The 17,832-nt window shown below is 35.5% G+C and overlaps 1 protein-coding gene across 10 annotated transcripts in view; it reads right to left on the bottom strand.

Moving 5' to 3' along the window:
* Nucleotides 1-17,832, bottom strand: part of KLHL5 (kelch like family member 5) — a 64,246-nt gene that overhangs the window by 30,056 nt on the left and 16,358 nt on the right. For 4 of the 10 annotated variants that reach the window (XM_074904656.1, XM_074904657.1, XM_074904662.1 and 1 more), the window contains exons 1-2: nucleotides 14,232-14,626; nucleotides 3,519-3,704 (exon numbers count right to left, since the gene is read on the bottom strand). In XM_074904656.1, coding sequence (XP_074760757.1) covers nucleotides 3,519-3,704; nucleotides 14,232-14,608 — 563 coding nt within the window. In that variant the 5' untranslated portion in view covers nucleotides 14,609-14,626. Of the gene's footprint in view, nucleotides 1-3,518; nucleotides 3,705-14,231; nucleotides 14,645-17,832 lie in introns of those variants that run through there. The other 6 variants (XM_074904658.1, XM_074904659.1, XM_074904660.1 and 3 more) reach the window with 4 other exon arrangements.

Raw genomic sequence — 17,832 nt, 5'->3', positions numbered from 1 at the left:
AGCCAAGAAGCATGTTCACAACAAAAAGCCTTAGAACAGATATCCACATTTTTCTCTTAATTCAACCAATTTAGAAAAAAAGTTCTTTCAAAGAAACAAAGGGGATTAAAAAAATACAGTGAGAGTGCATCAAGGTGGCACTGAGCTAGCATAAAAGAAAACAAAGGCAGACTTTCAGCCAACTGGCCTTTTCTTGTTCTGTTCTTCCCACTAGTCAATAAAAATCAATTACTACTTTACTCATGTCATTTGGCACCCACTTGTTCATTGATCTGTTAATCTAATAGCTAACAACTGATTTTTCTTTCAACCTTTTTTTGGATTGTCTGAAATTAAACTGCATTTCTACATACAGATTATACAATGTGAAGCAGCTAATACCTTCATATAACTGAAGAAGGCACAGAAGACTTTCCCTATCCATATTTAACCTATTTGCTAAAAAAGCTCTAAAAATGGTAAGGGACGAGTATGATTTTTCAAAAGAAAAACTGTGTAATGGCTATAAAAACTACATTTATATTCACAATCTCCTTGTTAAATAGAGCCATCATGGCTCTTCGTATTAACATAAAGAGAATTTCTCTACGTTATTTATTAATCATTAAAATGAACATATTCATCCATATCAAGAGTTCACTGGGAACTACTGATGCTACAAAATACTGCCTTTCCTCAGTTTAGAAACTGAAGCAAGCTATGGGTTTTGCATTCTGAGTCTGTAGTCTTTTTACACTAAGAGTAGTATTTCTTCCATAATTGGCCCAACTAAAAATGCCTACAAAATCAGTATACACTGACATTTGAGAGGCCTCTTAACAGTACCCCCCGCCCCCCCCAATTAAAAAAAAAAAAAAAAAATCAAGAAAAAGCCTTAATACAGTTGGCACTGTATTTTTCAACTGTGGATGTTGAACGTATTTACTTTTACTCTCCTTCCTACTTAATTACCAGCTCAAATACTCAATTCTGCATAGATAAGATTACAAGAATTTGGCTACTGAATTACATGCAGTAGGGTGGCTGCTCTTTTTCAGTGCACAGGAAAAATCTAGAGAAAAAGGAACACATGAATACCAGAATCTTTCATCTAGGAGATCCTAAGATGTCTGAACAATTAATCTCTCTCGAAAAACACTCAATAGCTACAGGCTAAAAATTAACAAAATCAGGGTGTTTCAGTGTATCTCCCTGTTCTTACAGGAGGTTCCAATGCTACTGATATCTTGAATTTCTGTGGTTTGTATTGATCCAAAACCAGAAAGATCCACCATGATGGCTTAACTTATTTTGTAGTTTTCTACTGACGGTCAGTAAAATATGCGTAAGCAGGGTGGCACACCTGAATTAAATTGTACTTCTTGTTGGAATTGCCATAAATTGCATCATTTAGACAGTTTTCTAGGTCTTCAAAGCAATTATTACATAAAATGATGATAGCTGTCAAAGCTAGCAATTTACAGATTTCCTATCTCCCAACCTGATTCACGTGACAGAATGAAGTGAAGCTTCTCAACATCTTAAAGATAGAAGTGACACTTCCTAGGCAACTCCTTGTTTGTGGCTGTGTAACAGCTGAAAAGTAATCCTAGGGAATTCACTAATAGCATTCACTAAAGTTGTACAGTGATGCTGAATAGTTCATGTGCCCTAGTATGAAGCATCTCAGACTGGTGGCTTCAGCTAGTTTCTATTCTAAGCATGTCAATAATAAAAAGAATATATGAAAATAGTACTATCCCACACTACTAATATATCTGTATTTATTTAAATTAAATTTGTTTAAAAGCAAGCAATACCTAAAAATACATGCAGTATGTTTATGTTTTTAAAATCTCCAATTATAGCTCTCCTTCCAGGGAAATCAAATGTTTCAAAATTTGTTTGCTGCTTCTGACACTGAAACGATGATTACAATAAACCTGGTAGCAAAATTTTTCAAAACCACCATAGTTAGTAGCAATAGTACCTTTTCAACATAAAGCTATCACAGAACTGCTTTTTTATATACTTTGACTTTTTAGAAAGACACTTTGTGTTAAACTTTTATAAAAATATAGCTAAAGCAAAAAAAATGCTGCAGTGAAGGATTTACAAACTAAGGCAATGCAGACTGTGAAAGAAAGTATTATTAAGCTGTATGGAAAAGTACAAAGATAAATAAGCCACAAGATAAAAAAATGCATGCAAACCAGGATTTGTGCTCTTCCGAACAAGCTTCCTAACCCCTAGAGTACATAAGCTTCCATTTGCTTTCTTTCCTTCAGTCCCATGTCTTGTATTTCCATCTTTCAGTGTCAACAGGAAGAAAGAAAATGGTTCTGCATAGATTTTTAGATTGCTGGTTAAAGGATGCAGAGCAGGCTTTAAATCCGCTCCAGCCCGAAATTTACAGACCTCCCTTTTCTTATATGAATGTTCTGATCAGCAGGTTGTTACAAAACAAACTTATTACAGATATATCAGCCAAATATAATAAATAGGAATGCAATAAATGACTTTGACATCTGAAATTGCAGTGGACACAGAAAAAGCACCTGATATGAAAAACTTAAAAAAATAAAATTTAATTAAAATTCTAGCAAAATCTCTTTATGGAACTGCAGGTTAGGAGTAGGAACATAATGCATTTTTAACTTGTGGAGAATTGGTCCTTTTCCTAGTTGCTTCTTGATCTCTTAAGTTATTAGCTTTAACTTCAGCACAGAATGAGAGGATAAAACTGTCTTAGAATGACAGAGAATGCTATATTCAGAAAAGTCATGATGACATGTGATACTCTTATCTGTAGTAGACTCAGACTGAATTCTTTGAATAGATACAAATCAAAACCCTTCAGAATTTTACAGTAATGTATTACCTGTGCTTATTACTATTGCAGACAACAAACTCACTGCTCTTTTCTCTAAAAAAATACATTTGTTTCACAATTTTTGGTACTTTCCTCTTTTAAGGGGCATGCTATATGATCTGTTAATTAGATAGATGACAGATAGGGCAATGTTTGATCTAATTTAGATGTCTAACACTGTCAGTGTTCAGTAGTCTACCATCAAAGGACTCTTCTTAGTATGGGAGCAAAAGAATTTATGCAGACAGAAGACTGTCCTTCTTGCTAATTATGACTCCAACAACTTAACTGTTACTATAAATTAAAAATTAAATCTAATTAAATAATTCTACGTCATTCTATGGTAAGAAACTGCTACTACTTATAATATTCTAAGGGTGCACTTGGGACTTTTGAGGGTTTTATTTATTATTATGCAATTATCTTATATTCTTGAAGACAAAAATGTAGAATGTGAAAGCATCACAATTGTTTTTGATGCTGTATTGCATACAACAGACAGAAATTAACTTTTGGTTTCCAGATAAATGTTAAAAAAAAGTAAGCATGTTTGAAGTATTCTAAATTGTTTAGGATGTTCTGACCTTTCTTAAACAAAACACAGGGCACACTTTGAAGGTGCATTTGTAAATGAATATGAAGTTACTTCAAACTATAATAAACTTACCTGTGAGCTGGAATTCTGCGATCACCAGCAACTAACACCACATCACATAGCTGTTTGTGTCTAAGATAATTCTCCATCTTTTTAAAAGTTTGTTCAGCGTGGTTGAGAGCCTGAAAAAATTCATCTGAGGCACAGGGCTCCATAGTTTGACAAGATGATAAGGTATGACTGCTGTTGGAGGTCCTGCTGAAGACAGTAACAGAAATCTTAGTTCACACAATAGTAAGATGTAGCAATTCCATCTACAGATTATAAAATAAAAATCACATGTGATTTTAAAATTGATGTACATGATTTGTTTTAATATATATTCCCTTGCTATTTTATTTCTCTTCATATTCATACTTTCTCTCTTTCTCCAAGCCTATTCTAAACCCTTGTGAAAAAGGTACAATCACTTAATGTTGTACTCTTCAACTAACAGACATACAAAGATCAGTCCAGTAATTGCAACTATTGCATTGTCAGATGGTTAAGGAAGAACATACATCTACCAAGACCCTGCAAACTGAAAAAACAATGGAAGGTAGCAATAAGGAATCAAACCTCTACCTGCCACATATTTTAAAGTCTTGTTTCGCACTTAGCCTCAGGTGGATAGAACAAAACTCAGCACATATGAAGCTAGTAAAAGAGTGTTGGCATGTAGGGGAAAAAAATAAATCATCACCATTCCTACTGCATGAAGCCTCATGTGTCTGAAATGAGATCTAGCAGAGTAGAAGTCAACACAGCAGAAAAGCAAGAATGGATGGAGAGAAAAATTATTCCTGTCCATACACACAGCAGCTTGGAAGAGGAACAGAGAAAACGTAAAAGGAATACACAGGCCTAGGACATAAAGGATATGAATCCTCATTATGTACACTGAGGGAAGCACCTTTTTTTGCTCAAAGTTCTTTAGCTTACTACTACTTACTTTTCCACAATGCAGACAACTTAAAAAATACTCTGGACCTACCATAATATTTGGAAGGACAAGGATTCACAAGATCTGCATCCATACCCCTGCTTTCATAAAGATGTTGTGGACTCAGGCAGCATGCTGAGGGATAAATCCACCAAGAGACTTAGCTCAGTCTTTAGCCTAGGATATTAATTTCAAGACAGAGCTCTTCAAAATCAAAGTCTAAATTTTCAGTAGAAAATGTTCTGTAAGTTTTGTTTAATTTTTTTGGTTTCTTTTTTTGTTGTTTTCATGTGGCCAAATAGCTAAAAAGGCCAAGCAATTTGGCACTTAAATCAAACCTAAATCTAATAATGGATCAGAAATGAGATACCTGCCTACCTACTTTCCTTTGATGACTTTTAAGATAAAGTGCTCTCTGAAGCTGTGGTTAGCTATTCATTTAAGCTGTGTCAGCTTCTCACCCTCTGAGAGGCACTTGTCCTGCTCTACCACTGGCCTTCTGATGAGCTGGAACAAGTATTTTCTGTGGCCATTTTGGACACTGAATCAAGAAACTCATACATGTGAAAAATGTAACTATGTAACCATAAAAAACATTATCTTGGCAAAACTGTGTGGCATTCTTACAGTGAATGAGCAAGGAGTAGTCAGGGAAAGCAACTCTTAAACTAGCAACGCTTCAAAAGAAACAGAAGCAGAAAGAATATCGTGCTGGTCAACAAGAAAATGCTTAGGAAATTCTTGTTCCCTATCAGTTTATCACATCCCAATTGTGTTAACACAGGTTGGGGTTTTTTTTGTTTGAACCATATTTTAACCCAGATTCCTCAAAATGACCCCATTAATAATGATTTTTAAAAGTTACATAATATCAGGAATTTATTTTACATTAGAACCTCACAAAGGGTTGTGCAGATAGAACTGAAGAAGCAACAAACTTGTATGGAGAAGGAAAAACTAAGCCAGCACTTTGCTGGACCACATCCTCACTAGAGCTACTGTCAGCCAAGACTACACACATGTACATTTTGCACAGAGCTCAGTGGCAGTCATCACTCTTGTTCAATAAGGAAAAATAGTTGCAGTAGTGTCTGTTTTCCACTACCCATGATAAAACAGCTACGCAGGACACAATAGAGCCAAGTTTACATTTTTCCTTCACCTGAAGAAGTTCAACCCTATACCTGTCCTCTAGCCAGTAACTTACAAACCATTTTCCATAAATAAGGAAAAGGAGAAGGAAAGAAACATTACACTTCACTGGTCCATTAAGAGAACATGAAAGAGACAGCCTAATAGTTGACGTACTTGCAAAAAAGGCAAGATACAGCTTCAAGGGCTATTCATGCCTATTACCAAATGACTGGTTATGAAAAATTTAAATCTCCCTCCTTCCTCAAACTCTTTTATCAATCTCCTTCCCAGTTCAGTTTCCCACAGCCGTAACAGCTTGGGAGAACACACAACCAAGAAAATAACTGGGAAGGGAAGGACCTGCTTTTCTCTCTCACAGCAGTAGTACTGAAATGTCTTCCCAAATTCTTGGCCTACATCTGTTCCACCCAGAGAGAGGAAACTGGGTATCTAACACTGACCTATGAATCCCATGTTCAGAGAAAACACCCAGCTGCAAAGTCCTGCAGCTCTCAGTATCAAGGTGGCTCTGCTCCTTTTGGATTTATCTTTTAGTATGAATTTCCCCTGGCTAGAGGTATTGTTAATTCTGCACACCTGAAATACTGCTATGAAAATTACATTAAAGACTGAGGCTGTCAGTGCACAAGATAAGTGTATCATCAAAGAACCCTTCCTGCGTATTCCTTTAAGATGAAGAATTAAGATACTATTTTTAAGACATTACGTGGAAAAACTGTTACAAGTATCTTAGAACATTAGCCGATAGAGTTTCCTTCTGTGTTCTTCAGCTTCAATCACACTTCTCTTGGTCTTTTTTTTCTTTCCCTATTTATGTCAAAAAGATCCTATCTAGCACTGACCAATTCCTTTTAAGTATGGTACAATTTCAGGAAGATTGTAAGAATGTAAGTTACTCTAAGTACAAGGTCTTTCCCATGCTAACTACACATTTTACTACTCTGGTGACAAACATTTGTATACTACAGATGATAGCTTTCTTCAACTTCTCTACCTAATAAAGAATTTATATGAGTATGCCTTTTGAAATCAAAATTATGTATAAGCCATGCTATAAACCCATTCATTTTTAAAGGATTTTATTTCTTGAAGTAGGATGTTTGGAATAAGGAGCTCTGCACAGTATAATAGTTCACTGTAAAGCAATGAGACAATTAATTGGGCTAGTGAAGTGTCAATAGAAGAGTTTCGAAAGTAAAAGCATGTATGATGATGATGACTGGAGAGCTGAATTCACATCTCTCCTTCCACTGTTGTTTCAGGCTTCATTGTGGTAGCTTAAACAAAGCCACAGCACAGTTTTCAATATAAAAACAAACCAATCCATAACATATAGAAGCCTTCTTTCCTCCCACTTTTACTTAACTCTCTCACTCAAAAGAGAGGCATCAGTGTTTTTCAAATTTTACGGGGGAGAAGCACAATCTGTTCCTATAAACAGGATTTGTTATTTTAATTATTTTAAAGCATTAAGATTCATTTTAAAGGAGCAGTTACAGTGGTTATTTTATAGAAATCACACATATTAGTTAACAACCTATGAATTCCACTAAGTATTAACCTTGGCTATAACAAAGGTTGCCAAACTTTTTTCAGTTATTTTATTTTATGCATTTTAAATTATTTTTAGGAAGGCATCTTTTAGGTTAAATGTCTCCATGTTTGTCTTTGAAATAAAAATGATGCAATAAAGATTTAGTTATGACTAAGAAAAAACTCAAATATACATTTCAAGCTAGTAATTTTGGAACAGAGATAGAGGAACAAAATCCAAAATTTGAACTGAATTATACTTTTTTCCTGAAAAGCTATATAAATTATGTCTGAAAAAAATTATCTCTGAAAATTAGTAGGATATTTAAAACTGTACTACTGTTATGTCAGTTCACCTAATCTAGCTTAACCTCATCTGTACTCCAAAAAAATGTCAACTTCTCCACAAGATAACAGGAAATCCTGTGAATCTCCAAAAATGTAGTTTTACTGCAAGATAAGAGTGACATGGTTAAATCCAGGGTATGTAGCAGATTTGACCTTATAAAGTACCACCTTGTCTTTTCTACCCTTTTGCAGCAAGTAACAGCTTATTTCCTTGCATTAAAAAGCCACATTTGTTTGGACAGAAGCAACATGTTGAAGTGCAGCTGGTTACCAGAGCCTTGACTAGACAAAGGAGTCAGGCAGCATTACAACGGGATTTCTTTCTGCAAAATCTGGATGGAGAAAATAGCCCAAATATACTGCTACTGCGCCTACTCAACTGGCTGGTTCACAGAATCAGCAAATGAAATCTGTTTTTCAAAAGATTTCTATGCTCTGTCTCCTTTTCCCACTCCATCTATCACCACAAGTCTAGCTCTTCTCCTTTCCTCTCAACTCCTGAAGGCATTGCTTCAGTAGGCAATGTGCCTAACAGGACAACATAGCAAATAATGTGACTAACGGGAAGCTGTGCAGCTGGCTTTGCAGTAGATGAATTCTGCCCATGTTCAGTGAAGGCAGTAAGCTGGGTTTCTCTCCATTAACTAGCTGCCATTTGCAAGGAGTGACATTATCTTAGGCTTCTGCCTACCCTCACATTAAGATGAAAGTGGCCCATGGGTTTTAAAGCTACTAGGGAAATGGTTGAGGTGATGCAGAACACAACTGCATAAACTTGGTCCCTTTAGGAAACCAAACTAAAAGCAAACGCTTTATCTACACTACTGAAATTTGGAGGCAGCACTATACACCAACCCAAATGGCTTTTATAGATGCACAGGAAATGGTGCAAAATGGGAACTGGAGAAAGAATAACCTGTGCATAGAATTGGCTTAAATTCTGTTTTACATATGTTTCTCTAACACAAACTCGGTGTAGATAAAAGCATTAGAAGCAGTAAACACTGGCAAAACTGTAGATACAGAAAAAAATACACGTTTTTCTCCTCACTACTCTTTCCAGTGAATACCACTTTGTTTCTCAGGAAATGAAAAAATTGACATCAACATTTTAAATCTCAATTCACACATAAAGAATATTACCTTTATAAATGACATGTAAATAAACAGAAAATCAACAAACTAACAGACATCTCAATGTACGCAGATATTGAGAAAAGTATCATAACATTTCAAAGAAGAAAAATAGTAAAAATACTAGCTTTATTCACACCTCAAACATATTCAAAGCAAGGTTCAAAATAATAAAAGAGGTTTTGAGATAAGTGATGAAAATGGTTAAGTATGTGCAGGGAAATGGGTGCAACTACCTTGCATTTAGAGACAATAAAAGGAAAAAAATGCAGAAGTACCTTTGACTATACATTACATCCTCCTGTTTACATTCTTGTAATGCAAACCCAAGAATAATGTCAATAAAATCAAAAGCCTGTGTTTGACTGATCAAAGCAGAACTCTGTAATAATAAATGAAGCATATGGAATTCACTCTAGCAAAACATCAATAAGCTATATGTATCCCTACTGTTCAAGATCAGCGAAAGCGTTCATTGTCTTACTAGAACAGACAAATCTCCACTAGCTGGACTTCCTAACAAAAAAAAAAAAAAGTGTCCTATGCAGCCAAAAGGTAAGCTAATTGTCTACTTTGAGACAGGACACTGCATTCTGTATACTGCATAGCAAACCCATGATCTCAAGGTATTTTTTTCGTAATAGTATCATTAGAAGATCTGTTGCAATTTCAAGTCATCTTTAGGCTAGGGTAGTCAGCTGTTTAGGCCATACACATTAGAGAAGATAGAGTATGTCTCCACTTGGACAAATTAGGATACGTATTAAGATGCATATTTTGCATTTTAAAACAAATATTAATTTTGCACCTTTCTTGCTGCATTAAGATGGCTTCTTGCATTGCAGTTTTTGCATACAATGTTTCCAAGCAGTTTAAAAAATAGGGCTTTTAATGATTTTGTTGTTTACACTGCTGTCTTCAAGCTAGCTGACATTTTATTGCATACTGAGACCAGAACACAACTTACTAAAATACTAATATAATATGACAGCTTTTCATGCTAGCTTCTGTGATTTTGTATTATAAATTGTAAGGAGCAAACTATTCCCTTCTTTAAAGTTAGTAAGGCAAGAACCTCAGCTGCAGAGAATGGAGATTGTTGAAGAGAAGGATTTTGAAAGGATTCTTGGAAAAAGCAAGCATGGTAAAAACCAGGACACTCTTCCAAATGCTGGGAAAAGCATAAATAAAAGGAGGAAGCCATAGATGGTAACAACTAAGACTGCTAAAAATATCTAGTGTATCATCATTCAAGATAAGAAAAGGCAATGGAAAGAGGACAAAAATGATTCTGGGTAGACCAAAGAGCATGGTAGAGCTATACATGCATGTGAACTTGAGGGCTAGTGATTTATTCTATGCTAGAGAAAAGAATTATAGCAATAGCCATAACTACAGTCTTGCAATCAAAATGCACAGGTTCAAGCAATGCAACATATTTCTGCATAAATCTTAATCTAACTGGCATGAATAACAAGACACAAGATGCTGGAGCACAGACTGCAGTGCTAGCCCAACAAAGACACGTAGACACAGGCTACTAAGCCAATATTACTGCATCTTTACTTCTGTCTAGTTTTGATAAGAAATAACGTACATGCTTCATTGCAGCTAGACCTTTGATTATAGCACTGATGTTTCCTTACTTCTGTCTTACCTCTAAGAGATGTCTTGGATTTAGTGCAATGAATTCATATACCCACACAAATGTCACCAGTAACGTGCATTCTGTCTGGAAAATAACTAGACTACCCCACGATATATCTACATTGCAGTGTGATCAAGAACTGCAGTAGTACAAAAATATACCTGACTGAGCTTTAACGTAGTCGAAGCATGTGACAATCACTGCAAAAATATGATCGTCTTGCATGGAAATCCATTCCGTCCAAATAAATAGCTGGAATCCCCTGCGGCTTTGCGAAGTCCATGCGAAAGCCTCTTCTCACCTTATCTTCACACAACATCTACTGTTCAAATTTACTAAATTAAATCTGCCTTATATTTGCTATGTAATTGTGCTGCACTAACTCTTTTCAAATGTGCACAGACAAAACCCAAACAAAGATGTAACATGCACACAGGAAAACAAAAGAATTTTAGCAGTAGTATGGAAGAAAAGAAACAAGAAGGCTATGGATTCTCCCCTATGAAACAACTTGCCTTTTGGTAACAAAGTTTTTTATGTTTAATTCATGCATGTATCTAAGCAAAACCAACACACTTTTTATAGTTTTTCAGTTAATTTTAAGTATCATACTACTATCATGCCATAATTAGGGAATCTATCACCATCCTTTGCGTTATTTTGTGATAGGAGATACACAGAAATACACAGCACAATCAAGGGTCCTAAAGAACTTACAGCCTCAAAGGTCAGTAAGACTAAGCTGAAAGAAAAGACATATCAAAGGTTTCTGTAGATTGAAAACTGTTGCGGGGGGCAGACTTAGATTGGAAGTTACAACGTACGAACTACAAGACTGTTCATACAAAGCAATACTGCAGAGTAGCTATCACCTGGTACATTCAGACCTTGTCTTAAAATTGATTACGGACATCTTACTAAACTGCTCAAGGTTAAGACATAGCTGGTGAATTACAAAAGACTGCTAGTATTTAATGTTCAAACATAAATACATATTTTATATTTGAATACATTTTCATACTTAAATCTACAGTAATTTCAATATTTTAACGCATGCCTGGGTGAAATGAACCAGATACAATACTCTGCAAACTAGGTATACTCTAGGTATTTTTAGCTTGATATCCACTGTGCCTTCAAGGTCTGTGGACTGCTGCTAAAGCACCCACAAAAAGTTAAGAAAAACAAATCTATTGCTAATAGGCTTAAATTTGCTATACAAGAGTCTGCACAGCTGTTGGAAAATTTTATAAAGTGTACAAATCCAAAATGATGACCACTGCCTCAGGAATGTAGGAGAGTTAAACAGCAGCAGCAGAGGAAGTCTAGGGGATGAAAACCAGCAAAAGAATTCAAACCTCACTGGCCCGGTAAACAATCATTGAAGCTATGCTGGTTACAAACAACACATAGGAGTATCATGTGAACAACATTATAGCCGACTGTTCTGACGCCCAAATCCAGATGATCTGTTTGCATCTCAGATGCAGCCTTTGTCAAAGATCTGGTACTAAACTCGGAATTTGCTTATCCCTTATGCCACCAAGCTCTATACTAATAACAAATGAATTCTACAGCGGCTGTCTTCTAAATAAATCACGTAATGATCTAAAGCTTTCCTCATGACAAAGACTAGATACAAATGTTTTTCTGCCTGTGCTATACGGCATGGCAAAGAGGAAGTATGATTGAAACACACAAAGCAATAGACCTGCTTCTGTCACTTCATGCTTTTAGGGCTTGTAACTGGTCAATGTTACAGAGGAACGAAGAAGCAAGGTAACTCCATAGCTTCTTCAAAAAGTTAAAAAACCCAATTGTTTTCATACAATTTGTTTCTAATGGAAGTAATAGGGTTTTCATGGGGGAAAAAAGCCCTTTGAAAACTACATGGGTGAAAGTTGTGGGTTTTTTTTCCTGAAGTCAATAGATAAGCTATATTTTAGACTAATAAAAAAGACCACTTAATTAAGTTCTTAACATCAGAAAAATTCCAGCTGTTAGGCAGACACATAGTCTGCCCAATAGCTTATATATTTTTAACAAAAGGAGTGAACAAAACATGGTTTAAGTATAGTCTCCCCATGAGACTAGAAATACAGGTAACAATACAAAGCAAGTTCTTACATTACCGTTAGTTATGTATTAAATTGTACCAAAACGCAACCCAAAATTTATGTAAAATATTTATTTTAAAGCATGAAAGTAAAACACTAGCAAGAATTACAAGACAATAAAGGAATTACAAATAATCCTAGATGCTATAGATGATTAAGTACATAATTAAAAAGATACTTCAGATTTACTGAGTTCAAAATCTACACGCCTTTACTGTAGTATACAGCTCTGCCTGCAAAAAAAACCCAAACCAAAAAATCCCTAATGCTATACAGACTTCTTACACCCCTTAAATAAGTATCTGCAGTTCTCCAATTCTACAAAGCAAGAAATTATTCTGTCATATGTAAATTCTTCTCCTACAATTAAGAACAAATTTGTAGCAATTTCAATCTACACATTTATCTCTTAATATTACACGGTTTTTCTACACTGATTGCCTTGCTATGGTGAGAATATCCTATTTGGGGTAATGCTCTACATAAAAATTTCACATCACAAGTAGATGTTGCTGAAATGGAAGGTGATGTTACACCTATATCATATATATCTTATCCAGTGACACAGATATTTAAAAATTCATACCTGAATATCATTTAAAATAGGACCTCTTCAGAGATACATTATTTACAGTGATTCTAGTTGTAGCACAATAAGACTACTGTTATGAAGCACCAGTATGCAGGATTTTATTTCCCTGTAATTCTAGTACTTTTGCCATTCAGTGATAAAAGCAAATACACTGTGTTGATTCCTAAGCATTTTTACCCTCCCTCCTTTCCTTGAATCTTTAAAGGTTATATAAACCATAAATAGTTAGTGTTTATATTATGGACTACTTTGCCCTTGCACTAAATAAATTCTTCTCCTAGGGAATGCAAAACACTAAAACTGCTGTAACTGGACTGATCTGTCTTTAAGAGGCTTTATTAAACAGTGTACCCTTTTAAACAGCCATACTTTCTGAAATGCTGTATCATTGCAAAGTTATCTTAAAAGTGAGAAAGCAAACATCAAATTTACTTGAAATGGTAAGCTAACTGCTATGCAGTACACGCATATAAAATGAAAAAAATACTTTTAGTGAAGAATGGCTGATTTATGCAGTAAAAGGAAAGAAAAGAATTCTATTGATACGTAACAAGAAAGATTATTAACTTGCCTAATTTAACGACAAATTTTACCGTTTCACCTTTAGTAATATGTAAGGGAACACCAAAACATCTTTTTAGACACAATAAAACAATTTTTTTCTTTTTAAGCTTGATACAGTTTAAGAAACCTGCATGGATAACTGCAACCACTTTAAAGCACAAATGGCTTTCCATAGATGAAATATTCTTCCCTTCAAGTTGCATATGCACAAGAAAAAAATTAAAATCTTTGGTTTATAGTTTAAGTATTTTTTCAGTTTCAGCTCCCTCATCTATAGAAACATGTGGAAACATCAGATAAGAGTCACAAGAAGCTTACATGTTCATAGTTTTCTCCTAATTGGCATGGAACTAATTCTCAGCATAACCAAACATTCAGTGTCACTTCAAAATAATTTAGAAGATATCCTGTAACATTACCATGTAACAGACAGTACCTTGTTCATATCAGCATGTACTTGGTATACTATTTAAAACACAAGCAAATGCATCCACCTTTGCAACTTTATTTATCTGCATTGACTAAAGTTGCCTTTTAAAAAGTCCTAATACACACAGAACCCTGATTATAAATCATTTTCTGTCTCGGATGCACAGCAGCTGCTAGGTTTCTGAAGCATTTTAATCTCAAATAAAGCCTAGTTTATATATGCGGGCTATCTGTAAACATGAAATGAAAACACATTTCTAATAATAAGAATGTAATAATAAACCTGCATGAACTGCTGTCCGATTCATTTTCTTCTTCACTTGCTCTGTCATCTGTTTCTTGTCTGTCAAGCCAACGTGCACCTCCACAGTCTTCTGCTGAGAATTCAAATGCAGGGATTTCGGAGGTGGATGCCATTGGCCAAGGAGGTGAATTCTGGAAATCCTGTTGGCTGGACCTTCTGTAACCAACTGATGTTAAAGGTAGGTTACCTGAATCTAAAAACTTTGTGCCACCAGTTGTGACATTTTGTCCTCTATTCCAGAAGTCTCCCTGGTGGTTTTCAATTGCAGAGTTAGGAGCTGATGCTTGATGACCAAACCACTTCCATCTGATTTTTAAAATCTGCTTCACGTCAAACTCTTTACGAGAACCAGACATCCTCAGTGAAAGCCAGTGATCGTCTAGGCAACAGAGTAAGAAGCAGCACACATAAAAGAAGATTTGTGCACCCAACCAAGACAAGAGAAACACATGCTCTGCCTGTCTGTGGCAAGCAGATTTTCTACAGAAGGAGGGGAGAAAGCACTGCATTCACATTAAAAAAGGCTTCTTTAACGGTATGGCATTTGAATATAAACAAAAGGCAATAGATGGTGAAAAATCCCGAGATAAAAAGAGGAGGTGAAACAACCACCTCAATCAGGAAAAATGCTAATCAGTTTACCCTAAAAGCTCCAAGGCTGTTTCTGTTGCTCTCCTCTGACCATTAGCTTTCTAAAACACCAAACAGTATTCATTAAGGCCCTTTCAAGAGCGGAATACCACCCCCTTTCCTTAAACCACAAATGACAGAGAAGTAATTCCTGTACTGCATCTTACAATCTCTGCTTCTTACTCTATTAACTCTTGCTACTACAGCAGGGGAAAAACCTGCAAAAAACAAATTAAATTCTTCCCACACTGCTAGAGAATAAATTTACAGAAAAGACTTAAAACCAATCCAAAGATAACTGATTATGCTGGGGAGAAACTAAACTGTAAATAATTCTTTTTCCCATTACAGGACATGCACTAACTTTAAAAGGACAAGAACAGCCTGGAAGGCTCAAGAGACTAGGACTGGGTTATAGAGCCTTTCATCTTGATGTGCTTTGATTCAAATCTAGATCTGCAGTAACTGAAAATTTCTAGCTGAAATGAGCTAATGGCTTCCATTCACTGACACATCACTAAAAGAGAAAGCAGAAAAAGCTAACTGGTCACTATCCAAGACACCAGAAACACCCGCTGCAAAACAAACAAAAGATGACTTCTCAAAAGGCTCCTTTCTAATCATATACAATCAGCTGTTCCAGATCAGGTTAAAAGTACTGTGATGGAAGAGTGAAAAAGAGAGATGCATACTTTGAGACAGAATTCCCTCTAGATAGGTAACATATTAAAATAGCCAACAGAAGTTTTTACTTGAGTGAGGAAGAGAAAGCCAAAAGGACAAAATACAATTACCAATTTCCATTTCCTATGAAAACCAGACTATTTCCTCTATGACAAATGAAACTAGTCACGTATAGAGTGCTGAGACTCATTCCAGTCACATGAAAACAGCAATAACAATTTTAGAACAACAAAGAGGTGCTGGATTTCAGGTCTTGATAAACAGATAGGAAGTTTTCAATCTTCACAGTTCAGTTAGTTTGTTCAACTCTCCAGGACACATACGCAAGAAATTTCTAAGAAATGCTTCTTTTCTACCTATGGTTTTCATCAGAAGTGAAAGTCATCATCTCTCAGATGAATATTATGAGCTATAAAATATGTGATCTTGTAATTAGGATACCTCCAGTGTTCTTTAAAACAGGTTATATGCAGAGTCTATATGAAAACTTAAACAGTGCCCAATTTTACCGCCCAAATAACAAATGCTCCATTTCACACTCAATGCCAGGAGTAGATCATGCTATTTTCTTGGGAACCACAATGCTGAAAGAGCTAGTTTTAACCTGAGAAGTTCACCCATCATTGCTCAGAACACAGTTATTTATGAAAGTGCTTCTCACAGATGCCAGCAAAGCTCATTTCTATAGAAACAGCATTCCAGCTGTTCTCTATGAAGAGATGCTGAATTTCAGAACGCATATCTTGCCAGCATCCTGCCCACCAGAAACTGTATACCAAGGCCATTGCAGCGTGTCCAGAAAACAGTTGAAGATACTTGGAAGGTGAGATGATTAAGTAGGTAAATATACACAGTTGTTACCATCTTTGCCGGGGATTTCATTTAAACACAGACAAAAAGATAAATATTTAAGAATATTTAATGATTTAAAATATCAGCATAAAAACTGTACGGATGTTTAACCAAAATGATACGACATGCAGACCTTTGTACACATACAGCTAATTGTTAAAAGCTTAACTGCAGCGTTCAAACAGCATAATTTGTGTAACTTTAAATTGGATGAAACTACAGTACAGCTTAAGAAGTAATACCAAACTAGCATTTTTTTTTTAATCCTCTCCTTACATTTCCTGTTGGTGTCAGGTGTTTATCAAGGGTGGAGAAGCAGAACAAGCACGTTAACATTCATCACAGAAGTATATTTTAATTACCCATTTAACTATGAAAAGAAGCTTTAAATACATTTAGTACTGCTGGTATGGTAAATTCATTATACATAAGGACTGACCTAGATTCTTTCTTGTGTAACAGACTCATTTAAAATTCAAACTGTCCCAGTACAAGTCTACTAAGACAATGGCAGATTTGCCAATTCTAGTGCTTTTTCAGCACTTTCTTGTGACTTACTGGGAAATACAGCCTAATTACTGCTTTTCTTTGTCTGTGAAGCTATAGGTTCAAACAGCAATTATAAAACAAGATGTGCTGTAGTTTTAAGAGACCAACAGACAAAACCATTTTCTATTTTCTTTCATTCTTCCATATTATACAAACTCTCCCTCCCCTATACACTCTGCCAAATTACAGTTCTAAGACAGACCACATAAATACCTAAATATTTCTCTGTTTCATATAAATCAGATGCAAGTTTGTATTACAAATGATGAGACAAGTGCCACTTAATTCTTCAGTTTAAATTGACAACATTGCTCTGAAATAATTGAGGGCCTCTTCTTGTTCTGGACAATCTTTATTACTATGAACAATGCAAAAACTTTTACCAGATCCCCAGCTGGAAGTTAACAGACTTTTGAGATGTCAAACGAGGAACTGTTTTAGGATTCCCACTTACTATGACCACGCAAAACTCATCTTTGAAATCTCCTCTGGTGATTGGTGCTCTCAAATCCAAACGCCCACCCCCAGTCTATGGCCTCCTATCATATGTCTGTCTAATGAATGAACACATTTCTGAGAAACCTCCTAAAAAGGTAAGCTGAATAGCATCATCTTAGTCAAATGCAGTGCAAATAGACTTTGCAAGGGCTCTGAAATATTTTTTCATTTACTAACGCACAAGTTTTCATTTAATGAAAAAACAAGAGTGCTTATACACACTTTTTCTGACCTTTGTCACTGTTGCAGCTGAATAATTTTCTATTTTGTGGTGAATCGTAACAGCATTTTAAATACAGGTACAGTGTGCTCTTTGGGAACATAGTTCTGTTCATATTAACAAGATTGTGTAAGCTTACTGTGAAGA

The sequence above is a fragment of the Athene noctua genome, chromosome 4, assembly GCF_965140245.1.
Source record: "Athene noctua chromosome 4, bAthNoc1.hap1.1, whole genome shotgun sequence".
NCBI lineage: Eukaryota > Metazoa > Chordata > Aves > Strigiformes > Strigidae > Athene > Athene noctua.
The sequence above is the reverse complement of the archived record's forward strand: the minus strand, read 5'-3'. Positions and strand labels throughout refer to the sequence as shown.